At 39.4% G+C, this 24,816-nt stretch overlaps 1 protein-coding gene across 3 annotated transcripts in view; it reads right to left on the bottom strand.

Moving 5' to 3' along the window:
- LOC109916642 (E3 ubiquitin-protein ligase TRIM8-like) overlaps positions 1–24,816 on the bottom strand; it is an 84,476-nt gene that overhangs the window by 6,423 nt on the left and 53,237 nt on the right. For all 3 annotated transcript variants that reach the window (XM_048608686.1, XM_048608688.1, XM_048608687.1), the window contains 4 exons: positions 13,424–13,519; positions 9,848–10,081; positions 4,722–4,753; positions 2,106–2,221 (listed from right to left, as the gene is read on the bottom strand). In XM_048608686.1, the coding sequence (XP_048464643.1) occupies positions 2,106–2,221; positions 4,722–4,753; positions 9,848–10,081; positions 13,424–13,519 (478 nt within the window). The remainder of the gene's footprint in view (positions 1–2,105; positions 2,222–4,721; positions 4,754–9,847; positions 10,082–13,423; positions 13,520–24,816) is intronic.

The raw sequence follows: 24,816 nt of genomic DNA, 5'->3' as shown, positions 1-24,816 counted from the left end.
GGGGGGCGAAGTGGAGGAGAGGGGAGAGAGATTAGGCAGGGGAGAAGAGAAGAGGAGAAGAGAAGAGAAGAGGGGAAGAGAAGTGGTGGGGGGGAAAAAGGGGGCAAAGAGAAGGGGAATTGAGTTGAACAGCCGTGAGGTTATGCTGCAGCTCTATAAAAAACTCTGGTTAGGCCACACTTGGAATATTGTGTTCAGTTCTGGTCACCTCATTATAGGAAGGATGTGGAAGCTTCAGAGAGGGTGCAGAGGAGATTTACCAGGATGCTGCCTGGACTGGAGGGCAAAGGTTGAGGGGAGCTAGGGCTTTTTTCATTGGAGGGAAGAAGGATGAGAGGTGACTTGATAGAGGTATACAAGATGATGAGCGGCAAAGATAGAGTGGATAGCCAGAGACTTTTTCCCAGGGCGAAATGACTGTTATGAGGGGGGCATAATTTTAAGGTGATTGGAGGAAGGTATGGGGAGATGTCAGAAGTAGGTTCTTCACACAGAGTGGTGGGCATATGGAATGCACTGCCGGCAGTGGTAGTGGAGTCAGATACTTTAGAGACTTTTAAGCGACTCTTGGATAGGCACACGGAGGATAGTAAAATGTAGGGTATGCAGGGTAGATTGATCTTAGTAGGGTAATAGATTGGCACAACATCGTGGGCCGAAGGGCCTGTACTGCCCTATGTTCTATGTAGAAGGTGGGGGGAGGAGGAAAGAGGGTACGAACAGGTGTGTACTCTATTTGGGAGGAAAAGACAACTGTGTCCCACAAGGATCAATGCAGCTTCAACTATTCACCATATTCATCTGTCACTTAAGCAACGCAATAGAAAATATTTCCAGATTTACCAAGGACACAAAAGATTGATGCTCATGGAGAAGTGTGATTGGGAATATAAAATTACAAAAGAGACACTGATAGTTTAAATAAGTAAGCAAAATAGCAAATAGATTTCAGCAAAGGTTAAGATCGAAGTCATCCTATCTGGATCAAATAAAAGGTTGTGCTCTTTTTAAAAATGATGGGAAGCTAGGAACAATTTAAAGGGTACACTTACACAACCACTTAAATGTAGAAGACAGGTTTAAAAGATAGTCAGTCAAAGAGGCTAATGGAATATTAACCTAACTAGAAAGCTACAACATAAAGAGAGGAGGGAGATTTGCTCCAGATCTGGCTTGACAACATGCAGATTATTGCGCACAGATTTATGAGTCTAGGGAGGAATGCAATATTATCAGAATTGCAAGGGTTAGGTTTTGCGGAGAATTTGAATATCATAAGGTGAATGGACAATTTGTTTGAAGTTTCAGGATTTGGAATGTGATGGGAAGTCTTTTTCCCAGTTGTGAAATGAAGTGTAGAACTACAGGCTATATCCTTTAAATCAGAGCTGTCCAACGAAGTGTTAGAAAACACTTCTTCACACAAAAAGGATGGTGAAACGTGTGGAACTCCCTATCTGATTTGTCCACTACACCCATGCCCTTCTCTAAATGCTAGCTTAATGACTAGATAAATAATCTTTTCTATGCAAGGATATTAACTGATATGGAGTCCATGTGGGTGGATGGACTTAGGAAACATTCTGTAATCATCTCATTGAATAACCTCTCAAGTATAACAGGCCTGAGGAGTGAGCGGTATAGTCCTGTTTCTATGAACAGACGGAGACATATACTGAGTATGTGGTGTCATAGATATTTGTATAGACACATAAAGGAGCAAGAGAGAGACAGGGACACTCAAATCAGGAGACATATACACACACTCCTGTCAATCTCTTCCACAATAAATTCCAATGTCACTATTAATAATGAAATGTAACATCGTAATTATACCATTCTGCCTTCACTGCATTTATGCAGCTCCCAATTCTCCAGCCTGTGCCTGCAGAGAAATTCCTCCCCTCCAACTAATTCTACTGCTCCAAAACTTCCCAGTTTCTACTCAGCAATTAGTACAAATTCTAAGTATTCTAAAAACAAATTAATATATAGCTTTAAAACTGTTTATTTCAGATTTAAGTACAGCACAGCCTCTAACTCCACTTAATCTGAAGAAGACACTTGCTTTTGAGAGTACTTTTTAAAACAAAAGGATGCTTTACCTTCAAGCAACTTTCTGATGTGTTTTTCCTTTTTACCAATCTCACTTAAGAAAGGTTTTGGCTGGAGGTGACCAAATTTGGGAGGTGGCAATCCGTTTCCGGTACAAGCTTGAGTCCTTAATAAAAGGAAATAAAACATTTCCTGTTGGTAATATGCAAATCCAGTTTTATAACATAATTTTGTTGCAATCTCCTACTCAGTGTGCAGTTTACAGGCAATAAAATGCAACGACAATGTTACAATCCAGTATTGTACTGCAATGAAAAAAAACAACAAAAATATTCCTTGTAAATAAATTGCTAGATTAACTCTAGTAATATTTTTGCCAATTAAGTTTAAAAAGGATAGTTATTTTACCAAGAACATACTGAAAATGAACAGAATGATTACCTGTAGAAAAATGTTTGCTTACCACTCAAAAAGTTGCAAATTGTTAAATACACTCAATCACATTACTACTGAAACATTTTAAGATTAAAGTTTTCATTTACATGCAGCTTCTTTGCAATAAAGATGGTGACATTTGCAAGCTAGACTACAGTAGATGCTACTGAAGTAGTAGTCAGAGTTCTCAAATCTGGTACTATATACTTTCCTCCCTCAAATCTCAGTGTTAGCTATTGTGATTGAGAACGAAGAATATTTACAATTTTGTACAGAAAATACATTCAACTTGTCACTGCAGTCACAACCAGGACAAGACACTGACATCACAGCTTGGAGCTGGAGGAACGCAGCAGGCCAGGCAGCATCAGAGGGGCAAGAAAGTTGGCATTTTGGGTAGGGACCCTTCTTCAGAAAGGAGTCTGGGTAGGGACCCTTCTTCAGAAGGGTCCTGACCCGAAACATCAACTTTCCTACTCCTCTGATGCTGCCTGGCCTGCTGTGTTCCTCCAGCTCCACACTGTGTGGTCTCTGACTCCAGCATCTGCAGTTCTTGTTATCTCAGGACAAGACACTCTTTAGGATAATCTACATTCTAAACTGAAATGCTGCAGAATAGTCAACATGGAGTCAACCAGCTAAACCTCACAGCTCTGAGATGATCAGATACAACAAATAATCACTGGGTGGTTTCTACATATGTATAACTACTCATTTGTTGCAGTTATAATCAATGATCTTGTACCATGGACATAAACTATAAGATTGCCACGTAAAGATACACATTACAGATGATCAAGGCAGTAGCTACAATGCAATGCAAAAACTACAGGAAACAAAGTTACAGTACTTTAATCTGCATGGTTCTCCTGGAGTGTTAATAGCAGAATCAACACTTCACAGAAATGGGCATCTTTAAATAAGGCTGGCACTTGCAAGATTTTCTTTTATGCAAATAAAATTTAAGGCTCTGGTGAAAGGTCATCAAGCTGAAACACCAACTCATTTTGTTACAGATGCTGGCTGGCCTGCTGAGTACTTTGTTTTAAATGGGTTTAGCTTGTTTTACCATAGGAATGGGGGAAAGAGAGAATGTTTTCAATCTGATATATGTTTAATTCCCCATACAGTTTGGGAAAATTCATTGTTACTAGATAGTTGTTACAGCCTTTTATCTAGTCTTTTACGGTTTCAATTCCTTTATAATGGATGTGAAGCAATGAACAGGAGGCTAGCCAAAATCAGAACTTATACACACCATCAAAAATTCTGTGCACACGTACACTTTCTATTAAACAACAGAGTGTAGAATCTTACTACCTCCAGTTAAGGTCACGCTTTTACAATTATTGCCTTTATATTTATGACAATCCATATTGTAACCGCACCCTCCCACCAGCAATAGTAATGTCACACAACTGTTTTACAAGGCTCCCACTTCATGACCTACATTTTACAGCAGCCTTGATGAGCAACTAAACATCTCTACCTCTCAAAATATTCTACGTTTTGCTTCTTGACAAATTTTTCAAGCAATATAAAATCAACAAGAATACTTTAAAACAGTGACTTAAGAGCATATAAACTAGGAGTAGGAGTAGGCAATTCAACCGAGCTTGCTCCACCATTTGATATGATCATGGCTGACTCATCTCAGCCTCAACACCAATTTCCTGCCTGCTCTCCATAACCCTTCAACCTATTACTAATTAAAAATCTGTCTGTCTACCTCCTCCTCAAGTGTATCCAGCACCCTAGCATCCACCATACATTGCAGTAGTGAAGTTGAATTATTCCCTGCTTCTAACCCTGCCTAACTTGAAGACTTGGTCTTGGTCACTTCCTGCGTATAACACATTGAAAATTATGACAGTATTTTTATGGGGCCAACGGATGAAATTTGAACAGACCATGCAGAAAGACAGATCAGTTTACTTTGAAGAATCCTTAGTGGTTTTATTTATATAATCTAAATCTGGTGCTAAGACAGATGGTTTGATTTATAGGGCAAGGCTATACTGCTATACAACTTGTAATCTACATCAATTAATAGAATTACTGCTGCTATCAATAATAGCCCAAGTCGATTCACAGTTCAACATGCTCCAGCATGTATAGCATTCCATAAAAAGACACATCAGGGCTGCTTTCAACATTATCCCACATGTAGATGACCTGACATCCTTCACTTACAAATTATACTAGAAAATCTAAAAAATATTGATGCTTACCTTTCTAGTAAAATCTTTACTGATTTGGTATTCTGGGAAAAAAAAAACAAAAAATGTACAAGTTATAATTAAGCAACATATTGAGTAGCCTTTTTAGTCGTTTTTCACATTAAACAATTATGTTTAAAATGAGAGAAGCAAAGTTAGATCCTGGATGTTTCCTGATAAAATCTTTTGAACATTAACACTCCGCCGTTAAAACTGAATGAACAGAAATGAAAGTCCTGTGATCATTAGATTCTTCTCAAATAACTCTACATGCTCATTCTTGATAGTAAACTAACAGTTTTCTAGTACTGTATACAAGATGTCATTATATATGCAAGAATCTGGACAGATGATGAGTAAACTTTGCAAATGAAGCTTAAATCAAGTCTCTTAGCCAACATTTCATCATGGGCAATTTTCACAGGAATCACATGACACTAATCAACGCAGCAATGCATTGTCTGTAATTTTCAGAATATAGAACATGTGGCTTCTTTTTGATCAACTAATTCATTATCCAGGACTAACTGCGACTGAGAATGGTCTGAAGTCACTAGTTGATTTTTTTTCCTCCTTTCAAATAGATTATCCAGTTCTCAGGTTCAATTCCGGCTGCAAGTATTCTCAAATAATTACAATAACGGATTATTGTGACCAGGTAGAGAGCTCAGCAATTGCTACTGCACAAGTGAAATTGGAAACAGAAATGTCTAAATGAAGTGTTTCAGAAGCAGTCAAAACATTACGTTTTCAAAGTTACAAACTGAAGAAATGCTTAATTTTCCTATTGAGTTTTAGAGCTTACTTCATGGTTATCATCACAAGATAGTGACTAGTGTTGTTTTGCATGCTATATAGGCAGATCAAGGAGGAATACCAAGTGTATTCTGCACTCTCTTCTGCAATTATACAGCTGCAGAGAGCAAGCAAGACAGAGATCAACATTAACATTTGAGAGGTCCGTTCAATAATTGATAACAGCAGGGAAGAATCTGTTCATATGCGTATTCAAACTTGAAATGTTCTGCCCAATGGAAGAGGGTGTAACAGGGGTGGGAGGGGTCTTTGATTGTGTTGGTTGCTTTCCCGAGGCAGCGTAAAGGATGGATGGAAGGCTGGTTTGCATGATGGGCTGGGCTGTGTTCACAACTCTCTATAGAGGGTCCTGAGAAGAGCAGTTTCCATGCCACGCTGCAATGCATCCAAAGAGGATGCTTTCCATGACGCATCTGTAAAATGTGTTAAGTGTCTTTGTGGAGATGTCAAATTTCCTTAACCTCCTAAGGAAGTAGAGGCATTGCTGTGCTTTCTTGACCATCGTGCTGGCATGGGTAGACCAGAACAAAGATTGTTGATGATCATCACTTCCAGGACCTTGACGCTCTCAACCATTTCCACCTCAACACCACCACTGAAGCAGACAGGATGAGCCCTCCATTGGAATGAAATCCCATCAAACAAGTCAAACAATAAAAATCTGCATCCAAAATTCACATGTCCACTGACATTGGACAATAAGTGCACAACTAGAAAAATGGAGATGAACTGCAGGATAATGAAATAATAACAGTGATTATGGGGCAATGTACAACTTACCCTTAAAATTAAAGGGACAAAAACAATGACAACAACCTTAATTCCATTTTTGCAAAGGCAATTTAACTCCCTTATTATTGTAGAGGGAAGACACCAACAGCAGTTAAACATTTCCCAAAATGTGCCAGACTTTCCCTTCGGCATGCATCTGATGAGCATGCAAAGCTTTAGTTGTAGTAGTAAACCATTCAGCCCCTAAGCCTGCTCTGTCATTTTATATGTTCTGATCTGATGTGATTGTGGCTACTACTTTCTTGTCTACCTCCATACCATTTGGTGCACTTCTCAGTTAATAATCTAACTCAACGTTAAAAAACAAAATTCAATGACACTGTTTCCGCTGCTCTCTTGGAAAGAAGAAACCCACAGAATAATGACTCTCAGGAAAAAAAATTCTCATCTCAGTCTTAAATGGAAGACATACCTTTAAGCTATGATTCAGTCTCTCTTTGAAGGAGGGAACATGGTCTCAGCATGCACGCTGTCATTTCCACTAGAATCTTAAAAGTTTTAATATGTTCACCTGTCTAAGGAACCTAGTTGAACTGCCACAGTGCAATTTGTAGATAATTCACACTGCTGGCTACTGTGCACCAGTGGTGGAGAAGGTGAATACTTGAGAATGTGATGACAACCAAGCAGACTGCTTTGTGCTGGATAGTAACAAGTTTGCGTTTTGTTGAGATGCACTCATCCAGACAAGTGAGGTGAATTCCATCACACTCTTGAATTATGCCTTGTAGATGGTGGACGTGCTGCGGGAGCAGCCAGGAGGCAGGTTGGGGAGACAGGAGGTGACTTACTTACCACAGGATTCTTAATCTCTGACCAGCTCATAGTTACAGTATTTGTGTGGCTAGCCCAGTTTAATTTCAGGTCAATGGCAACACCTAAAATTTTGATCATGAAGGATTCAGTATTGCTAATGCCATTGAATGTCAAAGGGCAAGGGTTAGATGCTCTCTTGTTGGAGATGATCATTGTTGGCACAAATATTACTTTCTGCTTGTCACCACAAGACAGATATTGTTGACTTCTTGGTTCATTTGGACATGGAGGAGGAGTCACAAATGCTGCTGAACTCTGCTCATTGTTTGATGATGATTACACATTCCCACTCCTGACCTCATGATGGACATAAGGTCATTGATGAAGCAGCTAAAATGGTTGGGCCAAGGATGCCACCTTGAGGAACTTCTGAAGAGATGACATGGAGCTCATTGATGCCACACGTCATCAAATGCAGTCTCAAAGCCAAGGGCAGTTACTGTCACCTCCCCCTCGGAAATTCAGCTTGGTTTGTCCATCTTTGGACCACACTTTAAACGAAGTCAGGAGGTGAACTGCCCCAGCAGAACCCAAACCGAGTATCACTGGGCAGGTAAATGCTAAGTAAGTGCTGCATGATAGCAGTATTGATGATCAAAAAACAGAACAATGAGAGAGTACTTAATGGGTCAGATTTGTCCTGCTTTCTATATACAAGACCTACATTATTGTGTAGATATCAGGTTTGTAGCTGTACTGAAATAGTGTGGTGAGGGGTGCAGCAAGTTCTGAAGCTCAAGTCGTCAATCTTGAATGTTATCAGGGCCCACAGCCTTTGTAGTATGCTTTGCTTTCAGGAGTTGCTTGATATCATGTGGAGTGAACTGAATTGGCTGAAGACTGGCATCAGTGATGCTGGGAATTCTGAAGCAGGCAGAGACATATCAATTACTCGGCACTTCTGGCTGAAAGGTTTTCCTCAAAGAGCTGTAATATCTTAGTTGAACACATGCTGACTTTGTCCAACTGCATTAATATTTTCTAACTGTCCTGCTTTAGAATCCTTATTAATAGATTCTAATGGATCTCCCTTGGTTTTTTTTTCCCTTTATTCATTCACGGGATGAGGGCATTGCTGGCTAGGCAGCATTTATTGCCCAACCCTGATTGCCACGAGGGCAGTTAAGAGTCAACCACATTGCTGTGGGTCTGGAGTCACATGTAGGCCTGACCAGGTAAAGATGGCAGTTTCCTTCCCTAAAGGACATGAGTGAGCCAGATGGGTTTTTCCAACAATCAGCAATGGATTCACGATCGTCATTAGATTCTTAACTCCAGATATTTTATCTGAATTCAAATTTCACCATCTGCCATGGTGGGATTCAAACCCGGGTCCCCAGAACGTTATCTGGGTCTCTGGATTAACTGTCCAGCGATAATACCACTAGGCCATCACCTCCCTTCTGACAGATGTTAGGCTGTCTAATTCCTCTTTTCTCGAATGTTCACTATTTGCCAACCTGACGTGACACTTCCAGAAGCTAGAGCATTTTGGAAAATTGAAACTAATGCATCTGCTCTTTCAACAACCACTTCTTTTAAGACCCTAGAATGAAGTCCATCAGGACCAGGGGATTTATGAGCCTTTAGTTTTACTAATTCTTTCAGTATGTTTTCTCTACTTTGTCCTTTCTACTTCTTGATTTACAGTTTTTTTGGCATGCTGTTTGTCTTTACAGTGCACACACATTCACCATTTCTTTATTTTTCATTATTTTTCCAGACTTTCTCTCTGGATGACCAATGCTCATTTAAGGTACTCTCAGTTGAAAATACAGAGTTACGAAGCAATATTTTGTTTTGCCGAATAGCGTTTTGAAAAAAGGAATCTTTTAGCATGGAATGAAGTTATGAATAAGCATACTCATTTAAATCTTCCTTTTCATTTCACTCATCCTATCTCCAGAGCTCACAATGAAACAGTTTAGACAATCTATTAGCAAAGGCATGTATGCACCCTATATTAAATCTTTAAGTCACCCACATTTCTCCTTTTGAAGCAGAAAGTGCATTTGCTAAAACAGTTTCAATAAAGACACCGATTATATTCAAAGGTGACTGCTTTGAAAAGCAGCATGACAATGCTGGCATCATCCTACAAATTTGACATACCCAAAAACACCAAAGTATATGTTCATATAGTCAACTCATTGTTTTGTTTCTGTAAGGCTACTGGGCAGTCATCAAAGGGAGGGGAAAATGTATACACATCTACTGTGGCATACTTTTCAATGTTTGGCTCAGCCACAGTATTGATATGGTCTTACCTAGATAAACACCTTCAAACATTGTAAAGTGTAAAGATGTGTAATATCATAATATTTAAAACCATCCAGCTAGCTTTTACCATTATGAATTTCTATGTTCATATTTATGTCGGAAAACATCAATGTAAATGAGTCACAGAATAACGAACACATCAAGTGCCATTATAGATCCTCAATTTTGCTTTTTCCACAACTCTTTAGCCTATGTGGCAGGAAAATATTCCATGCTTCAGAACTTGCTAAAATATTTTTGTTATTTAATTATAAATAATATAAAATCAAAGTATAATAAAAATAAAAGACTGACTGCAGGATTTCAATATGGAAATTAAATTATGCCTATATGCCTTAGTCCAATTATCTACCATCCTCTAACTGCAGTTCATTTTAATTGTTGATCTGGAGTTTAATTAACAACATCACTAAACACTGACATTTAAAACTTACCTTCATAAAGGAAATATCCTCTGTTCTGTCCCACATTTTTTGGACAGAGTTCAGTAATTTTTTAGCCTCCTCTAGTCGCTCATTTAGCTGATGTACTTGTGATGCATTTTCATCACAGAATTTTGTTCGTGTTTTATCGATGAGTTCCAAAGTCTTCCCTAGATCTTCTTCCAAGATCTGACGCATTTTCTCATACTGCAGGCGTACTTCCTCTTTTAACTGCTGGACCTTTTCCTAAAAAGAGGGCAGTGGCAGAAGTTTATCCAATGCATACCATCTGGAGTAAAGCAACTGGCTATTGAAGACAGTGAGGGTAGGGAGTGGAAAGGAGGTGACAGCACAAGTGGAGGGGAGAATTTAGATACTTTTCTAGCAAATGATTAAAAAAAAAATCACAAAAAGTCTTAAGTAAATCCAGCCCAACTGCTCTCTAAGCAGGCCTCAGCGTCTGAAACCAAATGTCATTTAGTCTTATCTATGGATACAGACATCCTGAAAATTGCAGAAGTCATGCTGTTTGCACACACAACATTGCCAGTATGAGGAGAGTGCAGAACTTTTTCCTTTTTAAAATGAAAATACAGCACCTTAGCCTTCTGTTTATCTACTGGTTGTCCCAATTCACTAAATGCACACAGAACTGAAAAAATTAAAAACCCACCACATGTCAAATAGTTAGCTTCCTTCATCAGAAACAGCTAACATCAATCTTTACAATACTCAGCAATGTGTGCACTAAACACTTCTCATTGAGAAGACAAACATACATATGCCCCCAACGGTGTGTTTTTGCCTTTCCCTTGATGTGTAACCATGACTTCATCCACCCTGGACATAGTATTGCTGGATTGTTATGAACTGTCTCATACAAAGCAATTTCTATAAATGTTCAAACGGGGGCCAATATCAGATGTTTTCCCTTTCCAATATCAGGTTTTGCAGTCCTAATGTAAATACATATATTAATGCTCAAAAGGCCAGGCAGCTTTAGTCAAATCAATTCATAATATTTATGATGGGAAAACAGCCCTTGGGTATAAACAATTAAATAAACATTGGAACATTTGTTTAAACTTCATTAGAAATCTGACAGACACCATTGCTGAGGGTATCAAGAATCGACCGGAAATAAAGATGTTCCATACACTCCGAAAGGCATAATAGCACTTTTTTCCAAAAAGAAGCTAGGCATTATTCCAAAGATGACCAAAATCTTTGTAGGGTCTGTTAAATACATTATATAAAAAAAGTTACATTTAAAACTATATAGTTAAATATTGCATTATAAATCAAAAGCAATGCTCATAACTTATCATGTTGTATTCAGATTGCGCAAGAGGGATTCTATGAAGACAGTGTATTTCAAGCACTGCAGGCAGGGCAACTAACAACTACAGGGCTAATTCTCAGATCAGAGAATGAATTGCAAGGAAAGATCATATAGATTAAAGACCTCACAACTTGGAAGAAGGTCAAATAGACTATGCGGCCTTCCTCATCCATAATTATGCAATTTCTACCCTCTCTCTCCCATCCACACTCCCCAGATAACAAATTGAAAATTTAGTTTTTCAGTGACGCATTAAGGTTACCAACAGAACACACCGTTGTAAAAATCTGAACATGCATGATTTGCTACAAAGTGCTCTTAGCTAACTATTATAGATATGCACTTCAGTTTACATGCTTCAGCAAAGAATAGCAAATAGACTGAATATGTGTATCAGTTGCAACATTGCTACCATCTTGTCCACATTAGATAGCAAGCACAGAAGGGCATGACTGAACATTAACGGTCACAAATACTGGAAAGTACAGAACTTAAGTACTTACTAAAAGCTGAATTACTATGAGAAAGCACACACACTGTGTGGTATCCTATATTCCTCCCTCATCATCTCATCGCGCAAATCCACACCAGCTGCACCTTCCCTCATTTCCCATCCAGCCCCATATCAAACTTTCTGCCTACTTCTCTCTTGGTGTTCAGTGTCCACTTGTTACCTCTTATTTACTTACTGCAAGCAATGTATCACAATAAAACAATCGGTTTTGGTGATGTTGAGTGATGGGAAGTTTGGCTTGGGCACTAAATCATCCTCACAAATCTTTGTACGGTACTTTCATGATCTTTTATGCTGGCAGCTTGGTTTTATGTCTTATCCAAATGATTTACTAAACATCAAAGCACTCCTTCAGTATTGCACAAGCGTCAGCCTAGATTATGTTAAATATTGAAAATTGAGCATGAATCAATAATCCGATACAAATAGCAGTTGAGGGAAAGGTGGCACCCAGTTTGACCCCCCCAAACATTCAGTACATTAGGAACATAGAAATAGGAGTATGCCTTTCAGCCCCTCGAGCCTGTTCCGCCATTCAATGAGATCATGGCTAATCTGTGGCCTAATTCCACAGATCTGCCTTTGGCCCATATCCCTTAATAAAAATTTCTCGATCTCAGATTTAAAATAAACGACTGATCACACACCCACTGCCGTTTGTGGAAGAGGGTTCCAAACCCATACCAACCTTTATGCGTAAAGTGCTTCCTATCATCTCTCCTTAACAGTCTGGACCCAATTCTCAGACTATGCCCCCTAGTGGTAGAACCCCCATCCAGTGGGAATAATGTATCTCCCCTGTTCCTGTTAATATCTTGAAAAGTTTGATCAGGTTATCCCTTAAACTTCTAAATTCTAAAGAAAACGGGCTAACTTGTGTAATCCCTCTTCATAATTTAACCCCTGAAGTTCAGACATCATTCTAGTAAATCTATATTTTACTCTCTCAAAGGCCAATATATCCTTCCTAAGGTGTGGTGCCCAGATCTGTTCACAGTACTCCAAATGGGCTCTAACTCAAGGTTTGGTATAACTACAGCATAACTTCTGCAGCCTTGTACTTCAGGCCTCTAGATATAAAAGCCAGCATCCCATTAGCTTTCTGGATTGCTTTCTGCACCCGTTTGAGATACTTTCAAGATCACTGTACCCGAACCCTCAAGTTCCTTTGGGTATCCACTGTATTTAATTTCATATCATCTAGAAAGTACCTTGATCTATCCTTTCTCAGTCCAAAATGGATAACGTCATATTTGCTTGATCTCCATCTGCCACAGTTTTGCCCATTCACTTAGGCTATCATATCCCTTTGCAATTTTATGCTATCACCTACAGTGTCTATACAATGGATTATGACTTTCTGTGCATTACCTAAGTTGTTAATAAATAATGTGAATAACTGAGGACCTAACACAGATCCTTGTGGTACACCACTGGTCGCATTAGGATACAAAGTGTGTACAGAATTTGACAGGCAATAGAATCTGGTGATACAGAGGTGAATTTAAAACTGGAGAATTACAACGTTGCACCTAACTGATAATGGCAGGTAATGATGTGCTTCCTTAATGGCACCATTCATCAGCTTGATGAGAACAATGCTCTAAATTAAGTCCAAGACAAAATGTCAAGGCTTCGACAAATTACATTAAACTGTCTCCATTTAATATTCGCACAACCACAAAAAGGAGTTGGGTCACAAGACTGAGGTTTAAACATTGATTCTACTTACCTCAATCACACTTTTATCAGTTTTCAGTTTGTAGATTTGTTCTTCAATATCCTGTTCTCTTTCTGATAGTCTCTCTTGTTGTTTCATCAACATTTGCTTTAAAAGGGAAAAAAAACTGTTAGAAAATGCTCACTAACTTTAAAGAAAACAACACCATTCAAAAAAAGAAGTTACTAACAGCAAATTTGTTTCACGCCACATCAAACCTTTTACTAGCCACTCTATACCGCATTAGAACCACACTAGCACTCCTACATGAGTCTTACAGAGACAGCTGCAATCTCAAAGTAAACTTGTTGCATTCACGAATTCTGGCTATGAGGAAAATCTGGTTTTAAAAGTTTTCTCCACTAGCTTCAACAGCCTGGCAAGTGCACAAGGATTGCTGCTAGCTTTCACATTGGGAGCCAGTGGCACGTCATCCAATACAAAAATGATTTACAGGTTTGAAGGAGTCAGTAGGAGCAATTTTGGGAATGTTAAGCATACAATTATAACTGGAGAACTATTTTATCACCTTTAGACTTGGCTTCTTTCTACAGACATAATACCAGAAGTCTGATATTTTGGAGTCACTATTTGATTTCCCCACCCCAATCTCACCAAAACTGGTCTGTCATTTTTAAAAAAAAATTTACTCATTGCATGTGGGCATCACTGGCTGGGCCAGCATTTACTGCCTATGCCTATTTGCCCTTGAGAAAGTGGTGATGACCTCGTGAACTGCAGTCCCTATGGTACAAGTAAGCCCACAATAGTGTAAGGAAGGGAGTGCCCAAAATTTGGCTCATTGACACTGAAGGAACAGTGATATATTTCTAAGTCAGGATGGTGAGTGGTTTGGAGGAGAACTCGTTGGTGGTGGTGTTCCCATGCATCTGCTGCTCTTGTTCTTTGAGCGGTTGCGCTGAATTTTTGTAATGCTTCTTGTATATGGCACTCACCACTACCAGGTATGGAATGGAGTGAATGTTTGCAGATGGATGCCAATCCAATGGGTTGCTTGTCCTAGATGGTGTCAAGCTTCTTGAGTGTTGTGGAGACTCATCCATCCAGGCGAATGGAGAATATTCCACACACTCCTGACTTGTGCCTTGTATATGGCAAACAGGCTTTGGGGAGTCAGGATGCGAGTTCCTCACTGCAGTATTCCTAGCTTCTGACTAGATCTTGCAGCTACCGTATTTATATGGAAAGTCCAGTTGAGTTTCTGACCAATGGTAACCCTCATGATGTTTAGTGGAGGATTCAGCAACGGTCATGCCATTGAATGACAAGTGGCAAACGTCAGATTCTCTCACTGGAAAAGTTACTTAACATTTATAGGCTTTGACCTTTCATTGGATTTCTCAATATTAGCTTTGGATTGAAGTTCTCAATTCCTTACAAGCACAGCCCTGCTCTCTGGCATAAGAAAACAAAAAAAAACACAAACTGGCAGTACAACATAGCACGTTCAAGAGTAGCCTATCTGAAGCTGGCAACTACAATAACTAACCTTGGTCATGAATGGGGTACATAATATTGGGGAATTTAGAAGAAAACATTTATTGGCAATTCAACCTCAGTTTTATTTATTTTCTCTATTTCTCTCTTACTGTCCTCGAATTGCTTTACAGTGTTCAGTACAAGTTTACTTTCTTTTTCATATATTTGCAAGTTTGTAAGAAACAAAAATCAGAAAACAGCCAAAAACACAAAGATAATGAATACAGATAGACAATCTGATGGAAGTAGTAAGAGATATTTCTTCACAGGAAATGGCCTTTCAACTTCCCAAGGCAGTTGGACGCACAAGCTGCACTCCCATAATAGCAGAATAGTATTTTTAGGTTATGATTCTGGAAGTAGCAGTGCCTCAAAATTCATCACAGGACTCTGCACATGCCTAGAAGCAATTCTTGACCATCTGCTCTTCTACAGATGCTTGAATAGTGGCTACATTTTGGCTTTGTGGGTAATTTCACCAATAATGGACATTTTCAAATACATGGCTCCGAGCTGGAATGGAACCATGTCTCTTGGCCCATGCTTTTACATCCATGTTAGAGAGCAAATCCCACTAGGTGTAGATTTTATCTGGACCTCCACAGATATGAAATATGAATAACAATTCAATACACCAAAAAAGAAAACTGTTTAATGCAAACTGAAGAACTGTAAAGCTATGCTTTGGTAGATTTACAATGATCACTACGATAAAGGTTTCTCTTTACAACAGAGTGAGGCTGATGGGGAGGATAAGTCCCACCATTAGTGCCATGCTGTAAATAAAATCCAGAGATATGCAGATGATTACTACATGTAAACTGAACGTAAACGGAGTCCTCAATTTCTAGTTGTTTAGTCACAAGTAACTGAATCTGATAAACAGATTACTGGAAAAAAGGTTAGAGGTTTTTGGGGAAAAAGACAAGATTTAGTTCATGGGCAAGTTCTTCATGATTCTAAGCATATTAAATAGAGTATATCTCTCCGACAACAGATGGGCCTTTAAGTTGGTAAGAATTTAGATGTAGCAAACAACAATCTCTTTGGATTGATGAGCACTCACAGGCGTCCAAATCCAGGCTGGCTTTCCTTAAACAAAAAGAAAAGTCAACAAAAAGTTTCTGGAATGCAATATACCAAATGATTGTACATACGGTCAGGATCATGTGTGTAGGAACCCAGCACAGGAGAAGTAATGGCATTGGAAAACTTTTATTAAGATATGGGACCTGTCACACTCCCAAAGACCTTTTGTACAAACAACTCGAGCTTCAATTTGGAGCATGTACTCAACCGGAAAAAAATTTTCTGGGCAAGTCCCAAAATAAAACAAATAATACTTCTGCAAATACTAAAAACAAACTCAGTTGTATTGACTTTTACAAAATGCAGCATTTATCAGAACCTTCCAAAATGCTCTAACTCAAAGACTATATGCCATCATGAGAGAAGTATATTTTCCGATTATGTTTACGAATGGCACAGAATTCAAATTAGGTCATTATTTTCCAGGTTTTGCAATTAGCATCAATATTGAATGTCGATATACCCAGATTTAATCTTTGCTTTGACTAGTTTAAAATATAATAATTTTACAGCATTGCTGAAAGTGAGTAGTAAACCCAAATCACACCGAGGAATGGTCACCTCCACATTACTACACATTCTGGGATCTGTTGATAATGGCTCACTTTGCATTGTCCACTGACCATGATGGGCATGTCAATAATGGACCTGGCTACAGAAATGAGCAATTGCTCAGCAATCAAGGCCGAGAAAACAATATCAACTCTGGCCCTTGGCTGCAGCCACACTTTCTAAGTAACCTGGTTGTGGTGCACTCCTTTTGTGAAGTCATTGCACAGCCTTTATATGATGTGTGCTGGAACTTTTAAGTTGTGAGAGAGAAAGGTACTTCACAATTTTTTTTTTTAAAAAGTAGTATTTCCAAGGCAATTTATCAACAGACAGCACATCTTGATTTATATTTGCAACTGTAGGGAAGTGTACTTCGGTGCAGATTTTCTTTTTTGTCAGTATTCACATTTTTAAGGCCGGGTTTTGCTAAACACTTGAAAAGGCAGAACTAAAAACTGAACTTCACATTAATACCCACCTCAATTTATACTCAAACTATCTGGCATGCAAAAAGATTGTAGATGAATACTTTGAACTATATGCCAGGCTACATTCAAACCCTCCAAATAAAACAATGAGGAGGGAAGGGTGTTTTCAGTTAGACCATAAAATATAAAAAGAGATATGTAAGAGATATCAAGATGTAAAGATAAGAGCACAGGATATAACAGCAGAATTAGTCTATTTGGCCTGTTGAGTCTGCTCCGTCATTTAATCATGACTAATATCTTTCTCAACCCCAATCCCCATGCCTTCTCCTCCATAACCCTTGATCCCCTTACTAATCAAGAACCTATCTCTGTCTTAAATATGCTCTATAACTTGGCTTCCACAGCCCTCCATGGCAATGAATTCTACAGATTTGCCACACTCCGGGTGAAGCAATTCTGCCTCGTCTCAGTACTAATGGGTCATTTCTTCACCAAGGCTGTGCCCTCAGCTCGTAGTCTCTCCTAATAGGGAAAGTATCTTCTCCATATCTACTCTACACAGGCCTAATCCCTGGGATCATTCTTGTAAACCTCCTCTGGACCCCCTCCATGGTCAGCACGTCCTTCCATAGATAAGGGGTCCAAAACAGCTCACAGTATTCCAAATGTGGTCTGACCACAGCCATTATACAGCCTCAGCAATATTGCCTGGCTCTTGTATTCTAGATCACTTGAAACAAATGCTAACACTGAATTTAGAGATAGTAGGAACTGCCAATGCTGGAGTCTGAGGTAACAAGGTGTAGAGCTGGACGAACACAGCAGGCCAGGCAGCATCAGAGGAGCAGGAAGGCTGATGTTTCGGGTCTGGACCCTTCTTCAGAAGTGTGGGAGGGGAAAGGGGCTCCGAAATAAATAGAGAGGGGGGAGGTGATGATGGAAGGTGGACAGAGGAGCAGATAGGTGGAGAGAAGATGGACAGGTCAAGGAGGCGGGGATGAAGCTAGTAGGTAGGAAGTGGGGGTGAAGGTTGGTCAGTGAGGTAGGAGGAGCAGATAGGTGGGAGAAATGTGGACTTCACAAGCTTCAAAATCTACCCTCCCCTGACCTCATCCCAAGACCAGCCCGTCTCGTCTCCACCTCCTCGACCAGTCAGTCAATCTTTTCTCCCACCTATCCGCTCCTCCCTTTAATATTCAACAGACCAATCATCACTGAATTCCTCCACCAACACCACCCTGCAGCAATTCATTGAAGCTCTTTCAAAATCTGCAAAACTCCATCACCTAGAGGGACAAGGGCAAAGACTCATGGAAACATCGGCACTTTCATACTCCCCTCAAGCCACACAAAATCTGGATTTGGAACCATTGCACTCTTCCTTCACTGTTGCTAGCCAAAGACTTGAATCTCTCTTACAGCACTACGGGGATATCTCATCACATGGTGTGCAGCAGTTTAGAGAAGGTGGCTCACCACCTTAAAGGACAATTAGAGATGGACAACACGCACTGGTCTTACCTGCAATGCTCATAATCCCAAGGAGAGAAAACATTTTTCATTAAAATTAGTCTTAACCATCAACTGTGGATACAGGGATTTGAGAGAAAACTGGATGATAACAAAGGAAGAGTTGCTTAGAAGAATATGACAACGGACCCCCAAGAATCTGTCTGTGGCAATAATGGATGGCTAAACCGAAGGATTTAACAATACACTTACAGGAGCGTAGGACAAGGAATGTCAAAAGACATGACTGCATCAAGAATTTTTACTGTTATGAATTTGGTTACAATGCAGACGATCGGTGAACTGCTTTACAGTTCAAAACGCAACAGACTACAAATATAACCAAGTCTTAAAATAGTAAGCTAATAATGGTTAAAATAGCAAATCAGTAGGGCCTCTCAGAACTTTTGTCTCACAGGAGTGCGAGATCCACAACACATTTCATACAAACATAGGCTTTTTTTTTAATGTATTCATTTGTGGTAGCAGAGTGTCACTGACTGGCCAGCATTTATTCTTCATCCCGAGTTTCCCCTCAAGAAGGTGGTGGTGAGCTGCCTTCTTGAACTGCTGCAGGTTGATCCACAATGCTGTTACAGAGGGAATTCCAGGATTCTGATTCACTGGCACTGAAGAAACTGTGATATATTTCCAAGACAAGACAGTGAGTAGCTTGAAGGGGAACACCACCACCTGCAAGTTCCTATGTATCTGCTGTCCTTGTCCTTCTAGATGGAAGTGGTTGAGGGTTTGGAAGGTGCTGTCTAAGGATCATTGCTGAATTTCTGCACTACATCTTGTAGTTAGTATACACTGCTGCTACTGAGCATTGGTGGTGAAGAGAACGGATATGGTGCAAATCAAGTGGGCTGCTTCGTCCTGGATCGTGTCAAGCTTCTTGATTGCTGTTGGAGGTGCACTCATCCAAGCAAATGCCAGCGTGTTCCATCACACTCCTGACTTGTGCCTGGTGGTTGGTGGACAGGCTTTATAGATTCAGGAGATGAGTTACCTGCCTCATTGTTCCTAGCCTCTGACCTGCTCTTGTAGCTACTATATTTATATGGAAAGCAAGAATGTAGGTATTGCCAGATCTTGTTGCATTTGAACACGGCCTACTTCAGTACCTGAGGAGTTGTGAATGGTGCTGAACATTGCGCAAATCAGCGAACATCCCCACTTCTGATCCTACGATGGAGGAAAGGTCACTGACACTACCCTGAGGAACTCCTGCAGAGATGTCCTGCAGCTGACCTCCAACAACTACAACTATCTTCCTTTGTGCCTGGTACGACTCCAACTAGCGGAGAATTTGCCCCTTGATTCACAACCATTCCAAATTTTCTAGCGCTTCCTGATGTCCCACTCAGTTGAATGCTGCCTTAATATCAAGTGCTGTCACTCTCAATTCACCTTATCAATAGACCAATCAGGTTTTGGGTTGAGGAGCAGTGAAATCCAGAAAATTAATCACCCACACACCAAATAGACTGTAAAAAAAAACTCATTCTGGTAGCAATAATGTAGTATTCTGTTGTACAGGCTAATTTGCAGATCAAAATGAGGAACCCTTAAAACTGTCAGTCAACACAAGCACAGAATGATGGGTTGCACATAACAAAAATTGATGTGGAAGTCTAACATGGTCCACAATATTACAACAGCCAAAGTTTATTGGATAGTCAGCAAGACATTACAACCAGGTTTATAGTCTATCACAATAAATCCATACTTCAACAGCCTGTTTACTGGCAGTTTTATGCGTTTGAAGAATAGCTGAAGAGGACAATGTCCAAGATATGACCCTGGGCTCTTTATCTGTAATAAGCTTGTTAATTTTCGTACAGGTGTAGGGAAGAAAAAGTCTTCTTCCATCAGTATTTTGAATTTGGGAGAACTCAAAAAAGGTAAGAATTTTAACCAATAAGCAAGCAGCCATTTTACACTAACTTGGAAGAGCCTAATCCAGGCTTCCAGGCCAGGGAGGTTCAAACAGCTCCTCTTTTTTGTTTACAAAAGAAAGATTATAGCATTCACCTAAACTTGAGGTGGTGATGGCTGACATAGTAGATCACTAAAGGCTAAGTGAGCAGCAATGTGATGGTTGGGAGGGCAGGATGACAAAGTGGTAATGAATGAACTAGCCTAAGGCAAGCAGTAGATGATGATAGAAAATGGTGGCAAAAGCAGACTTAAAACATTGTTAGGATAGTATAGGCATACAACCAATTTTAGGCTACAGGGCTCAGATACATTTTTTGCTTCCACTTATTTGGAATAGAAGCACAATGCATTGTCAATAAAAAGCATTCCAATCGAGGATTTCGGGAACATTTTATTTAGATGTTCCAGGCATGAGATATTTAAAACTCAAGGTTTCTACATGTTTAAATTTCCCCTGTGAATTCTGAATCTAAGAATGAGAGCCTAATTTCTCTTCCAAATATGCAGAGCAGCAACTTTTCAATCAATCATTTTAAGAACCCTATTCTTTCTATGTAAGCATTAATTCAAGTGAAATATCAACAGCACAAAGCCTTCTAAAATCTCAAATCAAGTTTAAAACACATGCCAAGAATAATAAGATCTCACTAGGTGACAAATTCCATATACAGTTGCAGCACAACTTTTTTTTCTTTTTACTATCACCTTTAAGTATGCTTTTCTCACTTAAAGAACTATCACAAATTATAAAACAAACTGTTTGTTGCCTCACTGCAGATGCATGCTGCCCAAATAAAGTACACAACGAGAGGCAGCTATATCCACACCAAAACAGGTCAGCATTAATTGCAGGCCAGCTAAATAAAAGGGTAGCTACTGAATGGAAGACTTACATTCATATATAGTGTTTTTTGCGATGTGCCAAAGCATTTAGAGGAAATGAAGTACTAAAGTGTAGTCACTGTTTACTGTAATGTTGGAAACAAACAGAGCAAACTTGCACAGATAGTGCTTTTCACATCTTGACAAATGACAGTGCAGTTCTTTCAGTGGTATTGGTCAAATGTTAACAAACAAAACCCAACAATACAAATATGTAAAAAAACAAAGTGCTCAAGAAACTCAGCAGGTCTGGGAGCATCTGTGGTGAGAGAAAATAAGTTAATGATTTGAATTCACACTGGACTCAAAACATTAACTCTTTTTCCACCCCACAAATGCCATCACACTTGCCGAGTTTCTCCATCACTTTGTTTCAGATCTGAAGCATTCGCAGATCTTGATTTTATTTTAATAAAATTTGCGCCAACCCCAAATATTGGAATACTGTATCATGAATGGCACTATACAATGTGTGTGTTTTTGAAAGTAAGCATAATAGATATGGCATTTAGTCAGAAAAAATGCATTTGAAATGACATGGCAAAGTGCTAACCACTTGGGGGAAACAAGTGAGCTCAGTCAGTAGCACATAAAGCAGTCAGCCTGCACTCACAGGCCAAAGGCTTCTCTTTGCCTTCCTAATTTTTCTGAACTTCTCTCACATATCATAGCCTTAAGGTTCAAAACTTCTGGAACCAGTGAGCCAGCACTACAGGAAAGAGATTCACTACTCCACTCTCAAACAAAATATTTTACATGCCCCTAAATAGATATGCACCTGACAGCTTAAGAATTCATCTGACAGCAGCATCATCAACAGTTCAACATTATCTTAATAACGTATTGAATGCAAATATAGATTTCAATAATCCCTTGGTTTCCAAAACAAATATGGCAAAGAATAACTGATTACTGAATGAGAGAAAGGTTTCAATGAAGTGGAAGTGCTCCAAACAATGAATGCTCCACAGCACAGAAGTGTTGACTACAGGATGGGACGTAGGTCAAGTACAGATTCTCACTTTCACAGTCCAAGTAGATGACAGCCAAATATTTCACAAGTAAACAGAGTTTCTGAATAATTCAACAGAGCAAGATGATCAAAAGAAATAGTCACTGAGATACACTTAAGTTTCTACATGCCCCAGGCAATGTTTGAAGAACCAAGATTTTTCATTTCTCTTTTTCCACAGTGAGTGCAGATTCTGGAGTGCTGTTGTTTTCCAATTCCAGACTGGTTTTGTTTGTACTTAAGTGGCCCACCCTCATAGTGAATCAAATATCAAGCTTTAAAGCAGAGCACAAAAACATAATTTTCTTTGCGAGTTTCAATCTATTAATCAAAGCAATTTAAGAGAGCTGATTTGTGGGTGCTAAACTCTCAAACTAAAATAGGTTTAAAATCAGCAATTACAATGCAACCTGATTACACAAGCAGTTTCTACAGGTCTTCTTCTGAATCCACTCCAGATTTTTTATAGTCACAAGATTCAAAGCTGGACTCAGCTAGTAGCACAGATAAATGTTACCCCTTTTTAATTCAAAATTCCATCTTCCAATCAGTTCCTAATCAAGTTCATCAATTGTGGAAAGAGACCAGTTTCTGGGTTCAAATCAGGAAACCTCAGGGAGATGCAATAAGCATGACTGGGTGGGGAAAAGTTCCTCTGCTTGACCAGGGATTGTTAGGTTAAGGTAGTGTTCCAAACCAGAAGCAGTCTTGCATTATATTTTAATGGGCAGAAAAAGTAAAGAAAATAGATCATTGTTCACGGTTATAATGAAAATTGGGACAAATCAGAATAGGCAGTTACTCATTTCCAAGAAATCATAAAAATCTCCAAGAGTTACAAGCAATGGAGTTAAAACAATGATTTATAGTCCATTTTTTATTGAAGAGTACTGGTTTGAGGAAAATAAAGCATTTCACAAAATTTGTTTTGTACGAGAAGGACAACAACAATCCAGGGAACAGAGATGTTGTTTCCAAGATGCAGCGTAGGTGCTGGTCCATATATTAATTCTACAAACTACAAGAAGTTGTTTCAGCATTGCATTGTGGCTTTTCAATCTTATAATAGGCACTTCCAAACAGTGAAGAATGAAGAACACTGCAAACTTCAATTAAGTCAACGTGTTGCAAGACACCAAAACATTAAGTACATACAGAAGCAAAACGGTGAAGTGTCAGAGTGACGACACAAACCTCCAAATGACTCATTTCCCCAACTTTTCAAGTACCACCTGGGCTGCATATGGTAGTGTCTGCAGATCATGCGTTGTGCTCATCAGTCATCCCAGAAGCCATCGATTCAGTGGGGCTGCCTACATTTTACACGGTGTCAAGATAAAATCTGAATCCAAAGTGAAGAAGAATGGGACTCCTTCTTTGGGAAAGCTCAATCAACTTCAATGTAATAACAGGCATAAAACACAAGAAACAGGAGGAATACTAGCCCATTTGTTCCTTTGAATCTGCTCTGCCATTCATCTTCTACTGCAATGTCATTTCCCCACAACATCCCATAATTCTTGGTATCCTTAATATCGCGGTCTATCAATCCATCAATCTCGGTCTTCAAAACATTCAATGACTGAACTTCTACATCTCTCTGAGTAGAGAACTGCGAAGAGTGAAGATATTCCTCCTTGTCTCAGTCCTAATAGGACTACCTCTTATTTTGAGAATGTCTCTCTTGGTTCGTGAACTGTCAGCCATGGGAAATCTCATTCCTGCATCTATCTTGTCCAGTTATGTAAGAATTTTGTATGCTTGAATGAACATCTCATTCTTCTAAACTCCAAGAGAGGCCCACACGCCTTAAATCTCTCCTCACTTAACCTTGCTATCTTAGAGCAAGGTGCGTCTTTCCTTAGGCAGGCAGACCACAATTTTCCTTGTATAGGCTCACCAAGGGTCTTATAAAATTGCAGCAAAACTTCCTCACTTTTGTACTCAAATTCACTTCTAATAAGTTGCTTTCCTTATACACCCCCACGTTAGCTTTCAGTGACTTATGAACAAGTGCACCCAAGTCTCTTTGGACATCAACACAATCTCTTACTATTTTAGAGATACTCATTTGGAGCACAGAATTTCAGTACAGCTGAAAACAAAGACAAAGACAAAGACATTCTGTCACAAAACAAAAATAGAAATTGCTGGAGAATGTCAGCACGTCTGGCAGTAAATGAGCAGAGAAAGCACAGTTAATATTTCAGGTCCAGTGACCCTTCTTCAGAACTGAACGGAGCACAATGTAGATATTTCCTAATCAAACTGTTTAGGAATGTTATTAAATACCTCCAGAGTAGGTGGGACTTGAACCTAAGCTTCTTGGTCCAGAGTTAGGGGCAGTATCACTGCACCAAAAGAGACTCCAACAGTTTGTTAACACAGTGTGGAGCTGGAGGAGCACAGCAGGCCAGGCAGCATCAGAGGAGCAGGAAAGTTGACGTTTCAGATCAGGACCCTTCTTCAGAAATGTCAACTTTCCT

This window comes from Rhincodon typus, chromosome 20 (assembly GCF_021869965.1).
Source record: "Rhincodon typus isolate 14 chromosome 20, sRhiTyp1.1, whole genome shotgun sequence".
Taxonomy (NCBI): Eukaryota; Metazoa; Chordata; class Chondrichthyes; order Orectolobiformes; family Rhincodontidae; genus Rhincodon; species Rhincodon typus.
Note: the sequence above shows the minus strand (reverse complement) of the source record. Positions and strands in the feature narration are given on the sequence as shown.